The following is a 22,799-nucleotide window of genomic DNA, read 5'->3' as shown; positions in this document are numbered from 1 at the left end:
AAGACTTAATGCAATCTGCCTTGGAAATTTTAGGTAAACAATGTTGCTAAATAACACATATTAAATAAATTTTATCCTAAAGTGAGTCTGGTTCGGTTTTTAGGTTTGGCTGGGTGTTGTTTGTTTTCCACTATGATTTACGATGAAGAAGAGACAGATGCCTTCTTATACAGTTTGTTTATGGTCACCACATGCACCTGGCTCATACGATGTATTTTGCATATTTCTTCTTGATTTGACAGAACTGCATTTATATACAGTGGATGAGCATCTGATGTTGGCACTGATGCAGGGTAGCTCTAATGTTCAGCAAATCTACTACATAAGTGTCCTTGGAAAGACAGATAGTACTGCAGTATAACCAAAAGAAAAAAGAATGATCTTCACAATAAGAAACCTACCTGATCTTTGGAAGGAGGGAACTTTTTTTTCTTCATATGGCAATACACTATGAAGGCAAAGTCTGCACCTCCTTAGGTTTTTCTGCCACCAAAATGACTTTCAAATTCCTCTTTACTCCAAGATTCTCAGACAGAAGCATACAGAAATGAAGTTTTATATTTTTGTGACCATGAAATAATAATCAGCCTTCTTAGCTGTAGAATTTCCTATAACATTATTAGTTTGAAACAAAACAGTTTTTCCAGGTAGGCCAATCTGAAGTTTCAGCTACTACAACTTTTTGAACTGTGCAAGCACACTGGGGGATGACTCATTTTCTAGTCTTCAGTTATCAGATTACTTGCAGATGATGGCAAGAAAATGCTGAGTCTTAAATCATCAAGATGCATCTTGTCACTTTTTTCTCCTTTCATTGTTAATTGTGGGTGTAGCTTGATTGTTTCTCAAGGGCAATTCTTAGGATAAAGCAGTTTTCTGGGTCAGTTATTTTCTGGGGCAATTAGCATATTTACATCTAAATGAATTTAGAGGAGAAACTAAGGTAGCTCACTTGTTTGAGGAATTCTTTTGATTCCATACTTTAGACTGTGTGTCTCACTTCATACATATTTATATATATACTATATATATAAATGCCTATTGTGATCTATTGTGCATAATCTGAATGTGGTAAGGTTAGTGATAGCAAAAATTATAAATCAAAGGGATGAAAAATACTAATCTGTTGTCTATCAAAAACCTGTATGCACATTGAATAAGGTAATAATTTTATTAATGTTCATACAAAAATACAGCCTTTCAATGTTACCTTTTACATAAAACATAAAATAAGAGAGGTTTGTGTTTTTATTAAACATAAAATGCTTTTCTGAGAAATCTTTAATGAATATTTAAATTTTGATAAAAATATGGGGTTTTTTAAATAAAAACCTTTTTCAACCCCAATGTGAAATGTATGATATTAGTGTTGGCAAATATATTGATACCATTCCACTTTTTCAAAAGCAGTCTGAGAGAGGGTATGTTGCATGTTCTGTTAGTGGTTAAAAGCATTTATGTTACTTTTTATGATGTATGAGTTACTGTTCTTCAGGCAGGTGTATGTGAATATGATATTAGTTTAAAAATGAATGCATCATGATTATTTCAAATGTTCTTTTTCTGTATTTCATAGCAAAAGATGCCATCAGAATCATTCAGTGGGCGAGAGAAGAGATCAAATTCACAGTCCTACATTGGACGACCTATTCAACTGGACAAGATCTTACTCTCCAAGGTTAAAGTGCCTCACACTTTTGTCATCCACTCTTACACACGGCCAACAGTTTGCCAGTACTGTAAGAAGCTTCTCAAAGGGATTTTTAGACAGGGTTTGCAGTGTAAAGGTAAGTAGTCACCCTTTAGGAATATAAAAGCTAAGTGTAATAAAGTTAGCAAATTAACGTTTGAGTAGTATGAGTTGAGGTATGTACTTGCTCGTGCTTTCCTCACTGAACTGTGTAGGTGTGGGCACATGTACAATTACACTGGATTCAGCTGGAGTCAATTACAGTAATTGCTATTCTGCAGGAGCTGGTTGCATAGCTGTTCATTCTTACCATGCAGTATAGCTGCAGTAGCTTGCATATTTTTCATTCAGGTGTAAATTTACTTGTATTTGGCACTAGGTGAGTGTGTGCTCACAGGCAGGTACAGCAGCATAGTTAACACAAGTACTATATTCTTATCTTCATTGTTTTCAATCTACAGTCTTATGCTTGAATTGAAGCCTGAGTCCAGGCAGTTCAGAGCTTTGGGAGAGCTGTAATGGAAATAAAATAAGATGACCTTATATGAGAACATAAAACCACATTTTTTCAATGTGACTAATGTGCTCTCAAGGCTCCTGGTGTTGTACCTTAGTAGGTGCCAAAGTGAATCAAGCCCCCTGGATTGTAGCCTAGATCACTGGCTCACCTCAGCCAACTAGAGTGCCTGTGAATATGAAGCATTGTGCATGCCGTGGTGTTAGATCATGTTAGTTAACAGATCCTTAAAATCACCTTCCCTCTATTAAAATAAACAATAACTCTCACAGAATTAATCTGTAGATTTTGTGTTGCTGCCTTAAACTAACACCCGCAAAAATATGAAGTTGCATTCATTTAGCTTAAGATGTGATGCTGATATGATTTAACTAAAGCAAAATCTTTATGAAGGCATCACCTGTTTCAGTTCATTATGAATCCCAGTGACATAAGCAAATATGAACCTGATTTTTTACAAAAATATTTACCTACAGTTTGGCACTGCTGTACCTCAGTTGGTTTTTCGATCAATCTGAAGTTAAATAATTACAAGGTTATGGACAACCTTGGTATATTTCTTCCTGCCTGACTCTTTGCTTTTCCAGGTGTGATAATAAATTACAACTGTTAGTTTAAGTAAAATGTGTTCTTAAGCCAAAAGAAAACAGTTAAGATGACCTCTGCCAAAGTGCTACTTGCACATATGAAAAAGTAAAGGTAGAGAGAAATAAAAATACCTGAAAAATAAGCAGGGTTGTGAAAGTTGCGTAGAAGTTGCCTTGAGATGTAGAGAACAAGTATTTGCTCACAGTTGTTGGCTAGGGTTCTGCTGTTTCAATTTTCAGTTCTCAGCATTGGATATGTAGTTGATTTCTTAAGCTGCAGTGGATATACTGCAGCCCTGTCTGCTGCCTTCACTGGAAGAGCAGCTCTGGCTTTGAAGCCAAGCGCTCTGATCTCCCAGTCACTTCCCTACAAGAGCTAGCAGACACTTTGGCTGCAGCCGGTGCCTCCACGGAGCTACCCTCAGTGCTGCTTTGCTTTCCCCTCAGGGAAGAACACTTTTAGCATCTTCATCCTCTCTCTGTCACTGGCAGGTGGTGTGCAGCCAGGCTAAGGAGTGCTCTCTGGACTCATTAATATTGTGTTAGTGAAACAGTATGGCTTGACGTTTATAGGCTGAATATCAGGAAAAAAATATAACTGTGTCACAGAAAAAGAAAAAATAGTTTTACCGTATCCTTTTTTTCCTTGTCAGACTGTAGGTTCAACTGTCACAAACGCTGTGCTCCTAAAGTGCCAAATAACTGCCTGGGGGAAGTTGCCATTAATGGAGGTAAGTTGCCTTAACAATTGTTTCTGTCCTTGTTTAAACCATCAGTTAGATAAAGGAGAAATGTAAAACTGTGACATTTACAAAGACACATTTTTTCATTGCTTGGGAGTGGCCTTTCCTCTGCAATATTTCTTTGTTACATTGAAGTGTGGGAGGAACTCTAGGAGTGGTTCACATGCCATCAGCTCAGAGCATGTGTCCTCCAAATAGGTATCACTGACGAACAGGCAGAGGTGCTGTCAGCAGCAAAACTGCTGGACGGCCTGTTGAATGCAGAATGCCAAAATAAAGCAAAAAGCCACACACCTGAGAAGTTGGCATTCACCTTGTCAGATACGAGCACCAAATTGCTTTTTAATCTGGGGGGCTGGGAGGGAGGGAAGCGTTTGTTTTAGGATAATCTTCCCCAAAGGGAAAAGTATACCTGGAAGAACTGCTTACCATTGGTGTAGAACTAATTGTATCAGTCGCCAGAACTAAAGGCTTGAATATCTGCTGATTTTCCCATACATGTGCTGTCGGTTTTGTGTCAAGTGTAGGAATGTATGGGTAGGCTTGACAGACGGTACTGGAGAAAAAAAAAAGGGTGGTTGTGGATGAGCTGTTGATTGCCTTGAAAATGTCACTTCTCTATGTGATAAAGGAATGAGAAGTGTGGTGAAGTGTTCAGTTTGTAATGCACATTGCCATGTTAAGTTGTCAGCCTAAACTACTTCTGGGGTTAATGAAGTATTGCCTTATTAGACATCCTTTTTCAAACTTTAAATCAGTGTTCAACTTTATTGAAAAGATACCAAGTTTCCAAAATTAGGAATGTTTAATATTTTTCATAGTATTTCTCATAGGAGTGTGACTGTATTACTCCAAAGTTTTTCTGTTTAATGGCAATTAGTGTAGGCAAAAATATTTCAGATACCGAGTGTCCAACTTGAAACATGATGGGTTTCATGACTTTCTGGAAGGTTGATGTTGGACTCCTACTGCATGTCCAAACTGATACACCTCGAACTGGGCTCTTGGAGTCCCTATTACTATTATTTTTCCTTCTTTCTTTGCTTCCTTTCTGCCTGCCTCCCTCCCTTCCTCCCTTCTTTACACCAGTTAACCTCACTTCACCATTAAATATCCCATAAGTATTTCTTCAGGACTGCAAGTAACAATGCTTATGGAAGTTTAGGGCTTGATTTTCAAATCCAAGAGCTAAACATACACCATGAAATATCAATTCCATTGATAGCAGTAAAGAGTTTTCCCTGAGATTTTGCAGTCAGAGGAAGTAACTAAATCTGCTTATAAATGATAACATTTTTCCTGCACAGGTGCAGTTTTAGAGAGGAGTGCAAAACAGGATTGATCAAAAGCGCTAAGAGCAGACAGGAAGGCAAGCCCTGTTTTTGAACAGCTGGAGTAATTGAACAAAATTTACATTTATTTCTGAATTACTCCTTGAAGTTCGCTCTTTCCATCTGCGACAACTGTACTTCGTCCTTCCAACTCCTCCTCTGTACCCCTTCCCCACCTTTGCCACACAAGCAACAGGCTGCTTCTGTTGACTTGCCACCTGCACATGAATCTGGTGCCAGGCTGATGGGCAGTGATGGTTTCTCTGAGGAAGAGCTGAGAAGAAAAGCTAGTGCAAAGCCATTGGTGTGAGAACATGTACTCCAAGCTTACTCCAAGTGTACTCCTTGAAACTCTCCACCATAAAATTTATAGAATTTGGCTTTTCCCTACCAAATAATATCCAGAGTATGATATCTATAGCATCACAGTAGAACTCTTAGTTGTGTCTCCTGAATGACTGGTATAGGGTCCTTAGGATTATTGAAGGCAATTTTGTCCTTGTATCTCATTTCTGTTTTTACAGTAATTTAGTTCACATTACTTTCACATTTAAAATATACAGTATCTGTCACTCTGTCCATCTGCTGTGTGATACATCTTCCCCAAAATAGTAAGTGAAGGAAGAGCTGAAGCAATAAAAATCCAAGTATGGTCTCATTAATAAACACACTATATACGAAATGTGGGAGGTTATTTTTAATTGATTGTGGATTTATTAAAAATAGAGATTTTAAAAGTGTTGTAGGATAGTAAAGAGAGAGCCTTGCACTGTCAGTGCCAGTCATGACTGGATGACTGTTTCTGCTGGAGATGAAGTATAATGTGTCTCTTAATCACACAAATACAAAATAAACCTTTCAGCTGTGCACTTTCAATTTGAGTGAAATGCCATCAATTCAAAACATTTTGCTGTCAGCCAGTTCAGTTTTCTTTTGGGACATTATCAACATTGTGGAGGAAGGTTCTTGACAGCCACAGTTAGGCAAGAGTTTCTTGGTTAGAATATCTGGTGTGTTCCATGTGATTTTAACCTTCAATTTTCTGAAACACTGCAAACATCCCAGAAAAACTAATTCTGTCTTTACACTCTGACAGGACTGATGATTCTGACATATTAGATCACAGCCTGTATAACAGCAGGTTGAGTTTCAACAAAATGCCTTTTTTGGTGTAGTGGTTGTTGTTTTGGGGTTTTGTTTATTTCTTTTTGGAATGCAAATCAGGTAAATAAGTTTAAAGTTTTCTCTTCCTTTCTGTCTTCCAGATAAATCCATTCAAAACCAGGAATACAATAAAAAGTTATTTCTTACTTGGATCTTACTTAGACATATCTAATCTTGAAACTGGAAATTTTAACATAATGCAGATATAAGCAGGAAGATATTATTAATACTATATCAGAGTCATATCTGTTAAATCCTAAATATTTTTATTTTTTCTTCGCTGACATTGGACATTTTGATACTTATTGATATTTCTTTTCTAAAGTTGGGATGTCTTATTTCAATAGTATGGATTATTGTGCCACATTGTGTAGCCTTCACAGAGAACACTGGTGCAAAGGAAATGTCTTTTTACCTCAAAAATGTTCACATTATAAGTAAGTGTCTTGGGAGTTATTTCAATAGCTCATTGTCATGTCATCATCATATTACAGAATTCCTAGTTTTGAAATTACTGCTCCTCTAGCATCAGTTTGCAGCTGTAGCCTGCCAACAGCCATCAAGTCAATACGCAACATTCAAACTATAGAGAAAATCTGCCAGAAGATCTCAGAAATAAAGCTCGTGAATATAGACTGGTTTATAGAAGTCCATGGATAAGAAATTCCAGTTTTCTGTAGTGATTTTCTAAATGGCTGGTTAAAAACAACACTGCGTCAGTACACATAGCATACTGAGTAGAACCAGGCAATAGAATTCCAAAGAGAACCTGAGTTTTCCTGAAGCTCAAAATGTGTCAGATTGTTGTAATTGGAGTATTTTATGCTTTTAGATAATAATTTCAGAAATGATATTTCAGATCTCCTTAGTCCTGGAGCTGAGTCTGACGTGGTCATGGAAGAAGGGAGTGATGACAATGACAGTGAAAGAAACAGTGGGTTTATAGATGACATGGAAGAATCTATAGCTCATGATTCTGAGATGTCAATGACAGGATGCCATAGTGACAATGGGGAAATGCAGGATGCTGATCCAGATCATGATGAGTCTAACAGGATGATCAGGTGAGCTGGAAGCATACCTTCTGTCTTCTTTTATATTTATTTGTGAGTATCATGTCTAGGACTCAAGTGGAATCTACATGGACTGTATTCTCACTCCGTGAGAATGTGGAGAGCTAGAGATATATACGGTGACTCTGAAATTGCAATGAGATTGCTTCACTGAATATATACATTAAGGAGTTTAAGCTAAACTTAAAAATTATTGTCAAGTTGAAGTAGCAACTGAAAACTAATGTGCAAGTAATTGTTGCATGTCTTCTTGGTTTGGAAAATGATGTTGTGAAACTTCATGTGTACATAAGCAATAGAGAACAAATTTTTAAATTTATTTTCCCGAGCATTTTTTCCCTGACTAAAAGTGCAAAACCTGGTCATTTAAATAAATAAATAAATGTTAAAGAAGAAAACTGTGGTATAATCAGCTCTAGAGGAATTGTTTGCATTTTCAGATACTTCTGGAAAGAAGAAAAGTTTAGCAAAGTTTAAGTAGCTGTTTCAAGCAAGTTCCAAAATAGATCAGTGGCTTGAAATGACTAATTGGGAAGGAAAATAGGAACTGAGTTGTGCAACTTACCTTAGCAATGTCTGAAGAAAAGAAAAGAAAGCATTATTCACTTATTGGAACTGTACAGACTAGAAGGGAAAAAGTACGGATTTTTCATTGTCAGGGGACCTAAATTGAATTAAGGTCCTTTCAGCTGTAATTTACTTGATGTAATGGATCTGTACCTTGAAGAATTATGGAATTGTTTTCTTTCACAGGTCGCAGTTTGACCTGCGTTTCCTCTTTTATTTTGCTTACTAGGAATCTGTTTTGGTAATATTTCAAAACACAAATACCCAAATATAACTAATAAAACCATCAATAACCAAGGTACATATTTTACTTAGTTGAGGAGCACCCCTGTATTTCCAGTAATAGCTTTGTTATGTATGCAATAATAAATTTGTAAGGGTAGTCCCCATGTCCATTAATTATTTTTAAGTGATCTATTAAAAGCAAATAAAAAGGTAATTATTGTGTCAGTACAGACAAGAACAGTTATATAGGGACTGGAGATCATTTGATCATTTTTAGGCAAAATAGAGATGTTAACTCTATGTTACAGCCTTAATGAAGCTTTAAGAGAGCACACATTTTGCATTTTGATTGGAAATTACAAGTTCCTAAAATGTTTTATTTCCGGCATGCAATACAGTGAAGCAGAACCATCTGCAGATATCCACAGTCAGAAAAACTGTGGAAACTTAAGATATTATTCTTTTTCTGGGTGGTTTCTGCCCTTTTTTGTTGGTGTTGTTGCACCAACAGCTTTGCCAGCAGGGCAGAACTCATGAGCTCTCTGTGCTGTGTTTGCAGGTACAATGCAGCATCTCTGTTTAAAAGTTCTGCCAGAAATAAAAAGCATTTACATTTATGATTGAGCAGATTAGGAGTCCATGTTTCATTATGCATAATCTGCTTTAGGAATGGTTAGCTGCAACAACAAGGAAGTTGGGAAGATGAACTTGCCTGCTTATTAAACCTCTTCAACTGGATAGTCCAGATTTTATCTGATTGTGCTGTCAGGCATACTGTTGAGTTCCTGTGCCTTCCCGATATACTGTGTGTCAGCATGCATATACCACAGTGTAAGGCAATGGGATGTCGCCTTAGCTGTTTGAGGCTAAAATGTATTAGCTTAAACCTCTTTTTCTGAGAGGTTCCAACAGATGCCCTACCAGGGTATGTGCTGCAGCTCAGCTGACACGTTTTCTCCTCTGTAAACCATCAGAACTTCACTGTGTGTTTGAACCCAAGAAAGATCACAGGACAGTAATCTGATGGACAGTGTTTACTTAGGTTATGGGAGATTCAAGATCAAATACTGGTCTGAATCATGCATAGCACAGGCTTGAGCTGTGGCTCCCACACCCTAGCTGAGGCTATAATAATCTTCCTGTCTTCTTAGCTCATCTGTAGGAATATTTTTGGGAGAGTGTGTGTGTGTGTGTATGTGTGTGTATGTAAATGTTCAGAAGATCTCTGACATTCTTCTTGTGTAGCATTACAATTTTTTTCCTTCATAGTCTCAAGGCACTTGGAATGACAAAACAAAATAGTGTCCAGTCTGTGTCTCATAGTGCGGATAGTGCTGTGGATATTATGTATACATATATATATATATTCTGATTTAAAAGGGGTTTTTTTTTCTTTCTGTCCAAAGTTATCTTCTTTTTAAAAGCCTTTACTGATTTATTCTTAAGCCCTTCAACCAGCAACAATATTCCACTAATGAGAGTGGTACAATCTGTGAAGCACACAAAAAGGAGAAGCAGCACAGTAATGAAGGAGGGTTGGATGGTTCACTATACAAGCAAGGACACACTGGTAAGGAATGTTAAGGAAGATCTGTCTTACTGTACATACTATATGATAGTCCAGAATCAAATCCTAACAATACTTTGATAATTTACAGTCAGTCATGTAAGGCATTTTTCACAGGATTTGTGATTCCTAAAGTCCTGATGCTTGTCGTAACTGAGGGCTGGCACTGCTTGTAAGAAACAGGACACAGTTAAAACACACAGAAAAATATCGGAATGTCAGTTGCAGTGTCTTAGGCAGCCAAATGTGAAGACATTCTGAAGGAAGTAAGGAATAATGTTAACACCTTATGGGCAGTCTCCTAGATATCTTACTGCTAGGTGAATTGAGACTTTTGTAAAATAGATGTAGAGAAGAGTTATTTTCATTCTGACCTGCTAAAACAGGAATAAAAACTTCAGCATGTGGCCTTCTAAAGTGAGCTGGGGTGTTATAACTGATACAAAAAGAAAGTTTATTCTTTTAGCAGCATACCTCTTGCAAATTGTGCTGAATGTAATGCAGACAGCAGAGTGACATTTTACATTTTTAAAATTTGATCAGTTTGAGCAGAGTTAGGTTATTAGTGAAACAGCAAAGTGGCCCTGTAAATCCTAAACTGAAATATGAAGTCCTCATAAAAGCTTGTAATAGTAAATTAATCTTCATTGTTCACAATTTATTTCTTCAAACTTAACCGAAATATTTTAGATACTTTTGAGAAATGAACATTTCATTAATACCTGTGGAAAATGCTAGAAATATTTTTCCCTTGTTTTTCTTTGCAGAGGAAACGACACTACTGGAGACTGGACAGCAAATGTGTTACACTTTTTCAAAATGATACTGGAAGCAAATATTACAAAGTAAGGAATATTTTTCAATCTCTTTTTTTTTTTTTTCCTAGCAGTAGAATATAATGACTAAATTGCTGAATTAATAGATACTTATTTAAAGTACACTAGTAATATAACTTTTATCTCTGCTTTCGTTATTTAAGCTGCATATGTGTGTTTTGCCTTTCACAAGCAAGTCTCAGATCAGAAAGGTGTCAGCTAACAAGGACATGTAAAATGCATGTTGTGGAAATGGAAGGGTTTTGTACAGGGGCAGTTTAGTACCAGCAACAAAATCTGCCAAGAAACTAATCTGAAATTTGATTATTCATAATAGAAATTCTTTCCAAACAATTAGGTATAGTATAAATATATATAGATATATATATAATTTTAATTCTGTCCTTTGGACATTATGTTGTGATTTTGATTGTGAAAGATTGTTTTAATGCTCATATCCTTTTACCTGAGGCAGTTCAATTCCTTAGGCATTACTGCAGTAAGTTTGAATAATGGAAAGTGGCTTTTTCATATGGCTTCTTCTCAGGGAAACATGTCAATGAAACGTGACCTAAGTGTTATTCAGGATGCAATGATCAAGTTTACACTGATGTGAAAGGTGGATTTGGAATCTTAATATTGAATAGATTTATTCTGCAAATAACTTACTGAAAATAAATTTTGTTAAGTAAGGAGTCAACAGTGTTTAATTTTCTAGTGTAGTTCTGTTGATATATAGAATCACAGAATCATTTTGGTTTGGAAAGACCTTTAAGATCATTGAGTGCAACTGTTAACCTAGCACTGTAAAGTCCACCACTAAACCATGTCCCTAAGAACCTCGTCTATGTGTGTTTTAAACACCTCCAGGGATGGTGACTCAACCACTTCCCTGGGCAGCCTGTTCCAATGCCTGACAACTCTTTCTGTGAAGAAATTTCCAGTTTTCCAATCTAATATCCAGTCTAACCATATGTATGGTCCTGCTTTTTTTCTGATGGTACCTCATTGCTCTCTTTGATAAGTTTAATTAAATAATGAAATTTCTACTTCGTATTGGAAAGAAACAGTATTTTACCATCAACAGTTCTCTGTGCCATGGAGTTTCAGGTTACAAGAGCCTTTTTGTTTGTACAAGAAACACATGGTTAAAAGCTAATATCATAAATTAGTTAAATAAAGTTCATGCTTTAGTTTTATATGTTGATAATCTTTACAGAGAAAGTAAAACATTTTTTCATTTTAGGAAATCCCATTGTCTGAAATTTTGTCTCTGGAACCTGCAAAAACTTTCACTTTACTGCCTCAAGGAGCCAATCCACATTGTTTTGAAATAAGCACAGCAAATATAGTTTATTATGTTGGAGAAAACATAGAAAACCCCTCAAGTGTTCCACTGAATAACAGTGTTATCACCAGTGGTATTGGCGTTGATGTGGCACGAATGTGGGAGATAGCAATACAGCATGCCCTGATGCCTGTCATACCTAAAGGGACGTCAACTGGGTCAGGATCCAGCCTGCACAGTAAGTTTATTCATTTCCTCTGTTTCAGATAAGTAGAGTCATATCACAAATTACATTGCTCAATCTTCTGCACATGTTGCAAGTAAGTATTGCACAGCTAGTGAAGACTATTCTGTCACAGCTTATCACTTCTCTGCATGTTATTTTAAACACCACAGTTTCTCATCCATGTGTTTCCAGTTTATACTAGGACATCTGTATTAATATATGAGTTGCAGATTTGTTAGTGAGCAAAGAGTTTTTATATCAGTAAGGCATGTCATCCACATTTGTGTTGCTGCCATGAGTAACAACCTCCATGTGCAGAGGAGGCATGAAATTTTCTGAGCTCCAGGTGGAAGTTGATAGATTTTTCCCATCCTGACTAGAGCTTATGTTTCTAGCCGTCGGCAGAAGCAGCTCTTCACTCTTTAGGTCACTACAGCAGGCATGATTTGCTCCCTTTCATCAGCTTTGGCTATACAACTGCCACAAACATTGTCCCATGCTGAGATGAAATGAGCTTAACTGTGAAGAACAGCTGTTCTAAGCACAAGGCATGGATGTTACCCAGGACTTAAAGGACTGAATATGTTATATCTTTGCCTCCAGTTTACATACCTTTGGGTAATTCTCTAGCGAAGATGACAGTTTATGTAAACCAAACATGAAACTCCTTTAAATGTAGCTCAGGTACTGAAAACAAAGTAGCACAGGGCAAACAATTTCCCACTACTAGGCATGTGCAGCTGTCATTGCTCTGGCACTTCTACTCAGCCTAGCCAGCGTAAAGTAAATTTGGATATCTATGCACAATTTGGATTAGACCTTTTGTTGCAATGTATACCCAATTTAGCACTTGACATCTGGATGCTATTAATGCAATGCAAAATGCTAATGAGACCACAAGCCCTTCAGAAACCAAGTAATACAACAGGCTGTGGCATTACATCTCCAGGCACAACAGCTAACATATAAAATGAGATCAGCTCTGTCTTTTCCTTTCTCGATTGCGTTCCCGCATAAAATAGTGTCAAATTCTGGATGCCATTTCAATCAGGCTAGTTGCCTAGTGGCCCTGGTTTGAGCCCAGCATAGCTAAGCAAATCACCTAAAATGCTAGACTGGGAATGACAGCTGTATTCCCTCTCTCTTGGGAAGTTTGAAAATTTTCTTTACAAGTTGGTAGATATCTTTGGGGTTTTTTTTTTATATAAAAATTAAGGTCATCTGAGACCTTTAGAACAAATTCCTATGGGAAGTGAGAATGATAGCAACCTTCCGTCTTGTGCTCAAAGTGTAAGACACCTATTTTTGTCCATGCTTTTCTTCATGTAGACACAAAGCAGCACATACATTTGAAAATAAATTGGCAATTATAAAAGCCATTATGTAACTGAAACATTCCATTTCAAAACCAATCTATTTCTAAGGAAAGGACAAGGGAATAGCCATATGGAGCAGAAGTTCCTCATGCCACTTACTGCAGCTGGGAGAGGTACTGATGGACAGTAGCGAGTGTCTTCGGTGTGTAATACAGGCTTTATAGTAGAGGACACTGGTTTTGATGAGGCTGAAATCATACTAATAAAATGAAGTCAGTGTGAACAGGATTCTAGGCAGATGTAGGAGACAGAAGCAGCAATGCTCCAAAGAATCATGCTTTCCTCCCCAGAATGATGTCTTTGTATAATACGGTTAGCAATAAGCATATTTTGCAATAGAATCATAGAATAGTTTGGGTTGGAAGGGACCTTTAAACGTCTTCTAGTCCAGGCCCCTCTGCAATGAGCTCTGAATTTGTAGAGGTTGGATCTGATGTTTGTTGCATTGAAGCACAAGTGGAAGTTTTTATTTCCATTATGTTTTAATAATGTCTCTTAAGCCAGTTGAAATGTGTATTACTTTAAACAGTATGCAGACCAATTTGAGTGCATATTGGCCTTCACCTGAAAAGCAATACATTGTAGGTGAGAGTGTAAATAAAAATTATTATTAAATCCACTAAGTAAAACCAGTTTACCCTTGTTGCAATTACGTTACTTGCATGAGATATAAAACCCAAAAAATAGAATGGAAAAAGTAATAATAAGCTTCTAAATGGAAATTATGAGATTCCACTGTTAAAAAATTAATAATGAAATGCATAATTCTGTTCTTTTATATACACTACAAATCTGTTATTAATGTCACATATTTGCTGGCTGGTATAGTTTTATATTGGCTGCTAAATGAACAAGCTGACCTAATTGGTCCCATTTCTAGAGCTGTCAATAGATATTGATGTAATGTAAATGTCATTTCCTATTACTACATGTTTGAACTAAAAGCACAGCAATCTAAAGTATATTTTACTCTCTTCCCCAGGGGATATATCCATCAGTATTTCTGTGTCAAACTGCCAAGTTCAAGAAAATGTGGTGAGTGTTCTCTGGATGCTGGTGCTAGACATGCTATGATTAAGCTTGAAAAGTCATTGATCTGTTTTGCAAAGAGGAATGTTAAAGGAGTTTTCATCAGCCATTTTTTATTTACTTTGTAGAAATTAACAAACAATTAGCTTTGTTAATTTCTGAAAAAAATCTTCATGGCACCTTTTCTTGAGGTACAAGAGTTACATGTGGGTAATTTCACTAAACACAGAATGTAACGCTAGATGCTTGCAAGATGTTAATTACCAAAAGGAAAAGCGAGCTGTAGAAGTTATTAGTTCATGGAATTTGTCAACTGAACTTTGTAAAGATAATCACTAGCCTTGATAAATATGCTGTTTCTTGTCATCACTGAGAGATCAGATATTCTCTGTTGTATGAAGATGAAACTCTACCCGAAGGAAGAGTTACATATGCACTTACACATATGTAAAGAATTCTGGGTTGCTTTTATGCTAGGACTGTTAGGCACAGGATAGACAGTCATGGTAAACAGTCAAGGTAAGCACTCATACCACTTGGTTTTCTGTTCCATGGACAGAGGAATTAAACAGGACTGTCTGCAGCTGAGTCCAGCTTTGGGGCAGCTCTGGCATTTGCCAGAAAAAGATTACCTGCTAAGAAAGGATGTGTCCCTTCCTTTCCAACGAAAAAGCAAGGCAGCCTTTATTATCAGTTACTTGGTGTTCTTTTTGCTCTTCCATGTGTAATACATGTTACTGGTCAAATATCAGGAAAATGAAACCAAGCTTCAAACTTTGAGGTTTGTTTGAGTCTCCCAAATGAATCTGCTGACAGCTTGTGCTTTAGCCTGTGTTTAAGCCCTAGGAAACGGTGAGATGTGAGCCTTCTCCTCTGGAATGGATGGAACATTTTACCTGTCTCAGAGGACAAACGCAAACAGCCAAAGCCCAGAACTGCTGATACTCACAAAGCTTCTTATGAACTAAGAAATCGCTTGCATTTTTATGGCTGATGTGAGCTGACATTGCAACTTTTTCAAGGAAATTTGAAATTCATCGTTTGTCTCTTTACATAAAAAACAACAGAACTGGTATCCTGGGACCTCAGGGTAGAACGTTGCTACCCTGTTTCCCTAAAAATAAGACAGAGTCTTATATTAATTTTTGCTCTAAATATTATTACTTTTTTTTTTTTTACATGCATAGCTACCTGGACACTATTTAAATTGACTTTTTTTATGAATTGTAACTAGGGCCTATTTTTGGAGTAGGGCTTATATTTCAAGCATCCTCAAAAATCCTGAAAAATCATGCAAGGGCTTATTTTCAGGGTAGGTCTTATTTTTGGGGAAACAGTATAGCAAGATCCTCTTTATTTCCATATATACTTTTGTCTTCAAATTTCACAAAGATAAAGTGTAACATTATGCACTGGGAACTACTTAGGTAGAAGCTGGCAGTGGCAGAAACCTATTACAGATGTGGCAATTTTTACAGCAGTTAACGTGACTTTTAAGAAAACTCGCAGAGCTGTGTCTTGCAGACAGTGTATTTTGAAATGTATTATAGTAAATGTTTGCTATTTCCAATTAGAAAAAGCAAATTGAATACAAATTTTGTTTCCGTATCTCAGGGCTTAATATTTGTTATGTTTGTATAAACAGGATATTAGCACTGTATACCAAATCTTCCCAGATGAGGTGTTGGGATCAGGACAGTTTGGAATTGTTTATGGAGGTAAGACTTTGGTGTGCTGTACAGTTATGCTTAAGATAGAAAATTTCTTGAATGGTGAAACTATTTGGATTCTGAAATATTTTGTTACAGAAATTAGCTGCCTATTGTTGTATATAAGCAGCACTCATAAAACAATGAATCTGGCTTTTGTTGACAAAGCCTTTTTGTAACTTGAAATTTTCTACCCAGTACACTGTATATTAATAGTTTTGTGTTCTGTATAAGCTCTGGTAAAGAAAACCCTGAAGTGCAGAAAACTGTTCTTTTTGACAACTATAATCGAAGAAAAAAAAAAATATGATTTCTTCTTCCTACTGTTTTTCTTAACATGGTTTTGTGAGCTTTTTTTCTGTGTTTTTTTCAGTAATTTGTTTGAATTGGTTTTGGATTTTGTGGGTTTTTGTTTGTTTGTTTGTTTTCATTTTCTATCCTTTTTTTCCTCTCTTTTTCCTCCTTTTTTCAGTGGTTTAGGTACAGCTGTTGTTTGGACAGTGTGAAGTGAGCACTAACAAAAAATTTCTCACTGAAGAATCTCTATGGGTCTCTGATAAACCTGGAACGTGCACTCACATGTCCAAAGGCAATCACCTATTCCATTATTTACTAGTCTGGAACTACTGTTGGAGGACTAAGGCTACAATCTGCCAGTTGCAGAGGAGGCAGCTTAAACATATGAACAAGCATATATATATTGATGAGAAAGTTAACTTTGCATCTGTATTGTTGAAATGTAGAGCTGACTTTCTCATATGCATGTTTCTTACATATTTAAACAGCTTTGTCAGGTGATAATGAGAAAAGTTGTCTTGTCAAAGGCTAGAAATAAGGGAAATACAGAAAACTTTGAATGACTTACATGACTTAATTTGCTGCAAACCTGCTCTGAGAATTACTTGATTGTGGTCATTTGTACAAGCCAATGCAAGTGGAACATTTTTCAGAATTAATCATGTTGATTGATAGAGACCTTTTGTTTTATTAATGCAGGAAAACATCGCAAAACAGGAAGAGATGTTGCTATTAAAATAATTGACAAACTAAGGTTTCCAACTAAACAGGAAAGTCAACTTCGTAACGAAGTTGCAATTTTACAGGTATTTTTCTATTCTTTTCTGCTGCATTAACTCCATTTATACACTTTCATGAATACCAGCTAATACGATAGTTGTTTTAATTGATAATCACTATTATTTTTGCTGCTTAATCTGCTTAAACAGCCAAGACCAAATGTATTGGCAATGTCACATTAGGAATTACAATTTCTGCAGTTTAAAGCACCAAGCGCAATAAGGAAAATGTATGCTTGTTAACTTAGTTTGAGGTTCATCCATTCTCCTGTCTCTAGAAAGTCCTGAAATGTTATCTGGTTTATGGGGTTCTGAAGACTGGCTATGTAACGATAAAACCTATGGGTTATGTTGTGAAATCCTGTGCTATATTTATCCTTAATAGAATCTTCATCATCCTGGGGTTGTAAATCTGGAGTGTATGTTTGAGACGCCAGAAAGAGTGTTTGTTGTTATGGAAAAACTCCATGGAGACATGCTGGAGATGATCTTATCAAGTGAAAAGGGCAGATTGCCAGAGAGAATAACAAAGTTTTTAATTACTCAGGTAAGAAATTAAACCTAGAAAGAGATTTGAGGTCAATTGTTATCACTATTATGCTTTGCCTTTGGCATAATTTACCTGTCTGATTTATGAAAGCCCAGATTGTAATATCAGGGTTGGTAAGATGGTTTTGTGTACATTATCTGATAGGTAGTAAACTGTTAAGAGGACCTAGAACTAGACACCTGTACAACTGTCTGTCTGCTGGATGGAAGGGCCATCAAGCTAGTGTTTCTCGTATGCTTGGGGAATTAAGCACAAGAAAGAGATGCAAAACACTAACAGCAAACTGTTGAAGACCCACACAAGGAAATTTGAGCCTCTTGAACTGCCCATACTCAGCAATTGTAGTTGGTACTATGCACTTTTCTGTGCATTTTTTTTCCTATGTGTTTTTCTGTGTTGAGATTTGACCTCAGCACTGCCTCTGATTAAATGAGTTTGGTTTCCTGTATGGCTTCTCTTAATAACGTGATCTGGGTTATCTGGGTTTGTTGGGTTGTTTTTTGGTTTTGGGGTCATTTTGGGATTTTTTGTGTGTGTGGTATTTTCTTTGTTTGTTTGTGTTATTTTTTTTCTTAGAGTTTTTTTCTGTTTTGTTGGTTGGTTGTTGGTTTTCGTGGTTGTTGTTGTTTTTCTGTTGTCATGTTACCATATTGCTTCTTCGTTCATAATACTGGTTTAAATTTAGATACACATTTGAGTAGTGAGCGACTTCAGAGTCAGAGTAGCCTACGTTTGAGCAGTTAGGAAACATAAAGGAGCAGGAGCGACAGTGTTACCGTGGAAGTTTATTATTGGAGGTAGAATGTAAGAGGTTCCCTTGTTTTCAAGCTTTCATTAGTGGAACTGCCACCAGCTTCAGAATTTGGTTGCTTGCCTTGCCAGGTTCACACAGCATCCTCGCCATTCCCTCCTCTAATATAGTGGGAAATTCTGCCAGCCCCTGACCAGACATAAGGAAAGGAGTTAAAGCCACAGGAATAGGACAAAAATTTCTGTTGCGGTCTGTTGCCATGTTCTTCTATGTAGAGTGGAATAAAAATACACATCAAGGTTCCTTATGCTTTTTTTCCTCAAGAAAATGTTTAAAATTGATCACATAATATATCTGTGAAATGTTTTGAGTGCATTTATATCTGGAAGGTTATCTTGCAAATGTTCCTTCATCCAAAGATTTCACAAAAAAAAAAAAAAAAAAAGGAAGAAAAAAAAAAGAAATAAGCAAGTACTTAGAACCCAGTTTTGAAAAATATGTTTAGAATATGAAGTCTTTGGAGAGGGAAAGATCATATTCCATACAGAGAAACATCAAGAAAACTTGAGGCACAGCAAATGGTATCTGACATATTTGCTCCCCTGCCCACTGTAGACATTGTTGTAAAAGGTACATGTTTGTTGGACTGTTTCTTTCTGGACTGGTCCTTGATTCTCTGATTACAGATATTGTCCAACAATATAAAGCAAAACAAACCCTTGCCACGTTTAAAACTGAATTTCTTTCTGAATTGCTTCTTCACAGATCCTGGTTGCTTTAAGACATCTTCATTTCAAAAATATTGTTCATTGTGACCTCAAACCAGAAAACGTGTTATTGGCATCAGCTGATCCTTTCCCACAGGCAAGTAGAAAAAGCCCTTTCTTAAGATAAATTGTTCGACTGAATAGATGTTAGGAATTATTATTTTATGAACAAACAAAAAAGTGACTAGTCCCCTTTCTGCATTTCTTCCAGGAACTACACAGAATTTTTAAGTAAAAAATTCATTACTTGTTCAAAAAAGTTTGCAAAGGAGACATGTTTGAAAATCCTTGCCTTTTGCCATTTGTCTAAAATATTTGACTGGGTTTTCAAATGTGACATCACTACTTATGCAATTGTTTCTAATTTGTTCACCATTACATGGTTGAATTGCTTATCTGGTTGATTTGGTCTAGATAAGTGACAGTTTGCAAGCAGTCCCTAGAAAGACAGGGTTTTTTTGAAAGTTAGACTAGAGTTCATGTAGAAAAACACCTTCTTTAATTTTATGATTTTAAATGTCAGGTAGATTGCAGAATATTTAAATATACTTTCTAGCTCATTGCTGTACTTCTCATTAAAGGATATCTGTATTGGCTGCTTTTACCTTTGATCTGCATAATTCATGTTTATGATCCCCTCCAACTGCCCATATTCGAAGGAGCACTATTGATAATTTGTAAATAATATCAGTGTCAGTAATTGGAAAGGAAGGTTCTATACTGCAGCATTAAACTTCTAAGTGTTTAAATCTGTCTGTCTGAAGAAATCAGACAAGGAAGTTCACAGAGAGGCAGGGTGTAACTAGGTCCACTATAAAATTAAAGTGGAAGTTCAAGAAATAAATTTTGTCAACTTGCTTCATTTAGGACAAAACCATAGGTAAACCAGTTTTCCCGTTTGCTGCGGGTTTATGCTATGAATGAATTAATATTACTTTCTGTTACTGCCTTCACCAGGAGGACGAGCTGTTAGGCTAGTCCAAAATGGCAATTCATTCATTCTAAGCTGTCGTATGTTACTTCTTTTACCATGGTTTATTTGTGGAGTGAAGGAATAGAAGAGAGGCAGTGGACTGCTAATCTAGTCCAATATCTCTGTGGAATAAAGGTTTTCCTCTCAAAGAGGAGTTTAAAATATCCTTGAAGGAACAGTAAAGATGCATCTTGCAACTGAACCACTATGAAGCTTCCTCAACTATGCATTTGATGATGAAAATAACATCTGTCTTCTTTTTAAACAGGTAAAACTTTGTGATTTTGGCTTTGCCCGAATCATTGGAGAGAAATCGTTTCGGCGCTCAGTGGTAGGAACACCAGCATACCTTGCTCCAGAAGTGCTGAGAAACAAAGGCTACAACAGATCTCTGGATATGTGGTCTGTGGGTGTTATCATTTATGTGAGCCTCAGCGGTACCTTTCCATTCAATGAAGATGAAGACATACATGACCAAATCCAGAATGCTGCTTTCATGTATCCGCCTAATCCATGGAAAGAAATTTCTCCTGAAGGTAATGTCTGTTTGTGGCTGTTTTAATATAAATACTAAAAAAGAGTAACTTTATTTTGCTTTTCTATTTTTTTCACCCTGTACCTACTGGTGAAAAAAGAAAAATACTCTAAATTTTGAGGTACCATAATGTAATGTCTCATGTATAGACTGCATGTGGCATATCCCTAATATGGGAGGTGTTGAAGGAGGCAGATAGCCACCTACAGGTTGGGTTGCTACAGAATCTGGTGGGGAACCTCAGCTACTGGAACTGGTGGTGCTTGTATTTACTTCTGTACCTCTTCTTTCAGATCTAGTGCCACTTTAGTCTTTTTCTTATTCTACTTGTACCAGTACTTCAGTTTCCATTCAGTAGGATGCTGTACCCTGATAGTCTTTCTGTAGGAACAATTTCAAGCAGATGAGGTTTCAAGAACAGTGTGAGAAAGTGTCATGGAAGAGGCTTCCTGCAAGGGGTGTGGAGGGAAGGCTCGGAGATTAGCAACGAGACTTTTGAAACTATAATTCTGTTCAGTGACAGAGAAGATTTTTGATAGTGAAAGAACAATGTGAATAATTCACTATGAACATCTTTAAGGAAGGTAAATGAGTTCTGTCAAAAATGTCTCTAAACACAACTAAGTAGGGCATTTAACAAAATTCTAAGTTTTGGTTTCACCAACATTTTCTTGTACATAACATACATTTTCAAGCAGGTTGATTTTCTTTTGGATTTTTTCAATCATTATCTGTATGTCTTTAACTTTTTGTGAGATTGTTTCAAAAGTTTTAAAGCAAAGGAAACGTTATAAGCATCAAATTCTTATACTTTTTTTTTTTCCTGAATTTTAATATGTACCAAATTGAGTTAAAATATTAGCATTTACAATTTCCATTATTTACAGTACATTTTTTCTGGGTTTCAGGTGGCTTGTTTAACTTACATATTAATGATAGCTTAAGAGAAGTGTGCCTGCTGCTTGCTATAATATGTATTATAGCTGTGTGAGAATCTCAGCTGAAAAATGCTTTGAAAGCATTTTCTTTTGTTTTATCTCTGTGGCAGATGAAGTTGATGAGATCTGTCGGGGGGGCGGGCGGGAAAGGCAGCTATAAATCTGTACAATTACACACTGCAGTCCTCCTGAACCTACACACACTTCTGATATGTAAGCTGACAGAATCTGTTGGCAGCAATGCTTTATCTGGCACTAGAGATAAGCAAACAGCAATCAACACAGAAGAGGCTGCAAGAAATTGTCTCCCACAAGTTCCTGCTGTGGTAGACAGAAGATCGATTTCTACATTCAGAGGTGAAGATTCAGTAGAGCACCTACAGAAAATTCACCTGGGGTGTTGTTTCTCATAGAATCACAGCCTTCATTAAGAATTGATGGATATCAGGCTGCAGGCATGCAGAAGGGTGGGAAGGAACACACTTCAACAAATTACTAAGTTAAAATCTGCTTATACATTGTGATTTTATTATATATTTTGGTTTCCTTGCTGACGAGACTCTCTGTTGTGCTAAACGAAAACCTGAAAAAAGTCTGAACAGATCCACTATGTTTAATGCAGAGAGTTGGAGTCTAGATCTCTGTCCAAGTATTACTTGATAATGCTGACTTTTAGAGCTCAAAATTGAACTCAAAGTCCAGGTGTGCTCGGGGAAATAAAGGAGTGGTTTTCGCATGTCAACTACTTTGGTCCACGTTCCCGCACAGGTCACCAGAGGGCAGGTGCATGGGCCCTGTATGTCTGCTGGCCCAGCCAGTTTCTATTACCTGTGACCATGTGGCACAGTTAAAATGCAAATCTGTACCCGGAGTCCTAACATATCTAATTTGGATTACAATGCTCAACCGTGCCATCATATTTGATGCTATAAATCACTGAAGCATTTGGGGGGGAAAGATTTTATGAAGTTACTTACTCAACACTGCAAATAAAAACTCTTTGAAAAGGTACATGTATTTAAATGGGAACAATCACTGGGGCTCATGAATTTCTCTGCACTAAGTGCTATAAATGTATAGAATTCAGACAGAGAATTAGTTTCAATGCCAACAGGGTACCTTTGTGTACTCGGAAATCTTCCTTTAGGCTGCCATGGGCTCTTTCAGATTAAGCTAATGCACTGAGTATTTGCCTGCCGTATTTTTTCTGTTATTCTTTTTGCCAATTATTCTTAATCATAGAATATTTTTAGAAGAAGTCTTTACATACATTACAATGATTACTTTTAAACTTTTTTTTTT

General features: G+C 36.6%; 1 protein-coding gene across 4 annotated transcripts in view; it reads left to right on the top strand.

Annotated features, from left to right (window-relative positions):
* Window positions 1–22,799, top strand: part of PRKD1 (protein kinase D1) — a 134,405-nt gene that overhangs the window by 103,400 nt on the left and 8,206 nt on the right. For all 4 annotated transcript variants that reach the window (XM_065839736.2, XM_065839735.2, XM_065839739.2 and 1 more), the window contains 12 exons: window positions 1,577–1,787; window positions 3,448–3,525; window positions 6,892–7,096; window positions 9,344–9,467; window positions 10,232–10,309; window positions 11,526–11,805; window positions 14,152–14,204; window positions 15,844–15,916; window positions 16,904–17,010; window positions 17,369–17,530; window positions 19,050–19,148; window positions 20,293–20,560. In XM_065839736.2, the coding sequence (XP_065695808.1) occupies window positions 1,577–1,787; window positions 3,448–3,525; window positions 6,892–7,096; window positions 9,344–9,467; window positions 10,232–10,309; window positions 11,526–11,805; window positions 14,152–14,204; window positions 15,844–15,916; window positions 16,904–17,010; window positions 17,369–17,530; window positions 19,050–19,148; window positions 20,293–20,560 (1,738 nt within the window). The remainder of the gene's footprint in view (window positions 1–1,576; window positions 1,788–3,447; window positions 3,526–6,891; window positions 7,097–9,343; window positions 9,468–10,231; window positions 10,310–11,525; window positions 11,806–14,151; window positions 14,205–15,843; window positions 15,917–16,903; window positions 17,011–17,368; window positions 17,531–19,049; window positions 19,149–20,292; window positions 20,561–22,799) is intronic.

This window comes from Patagioenas fasciata, chromosome 5 (genome assembly GCF_037038585.1).
Source record: "Patagioenas fasciata isolate bPatFas1 chromosome 5, bPatFas1.hap1, whole genome shotgun sequence".
Lineage (NCBI taxonomy): Eukaryota > Metazoa > Chordata > Aves > Columbiformes > Columbidae > Patagioenas > Patagioenas fasciata.
Note: the sequence above shows the minus strand (reverse complement) of the source record. Positions and strands in the feature narration are given on the sequence as shown.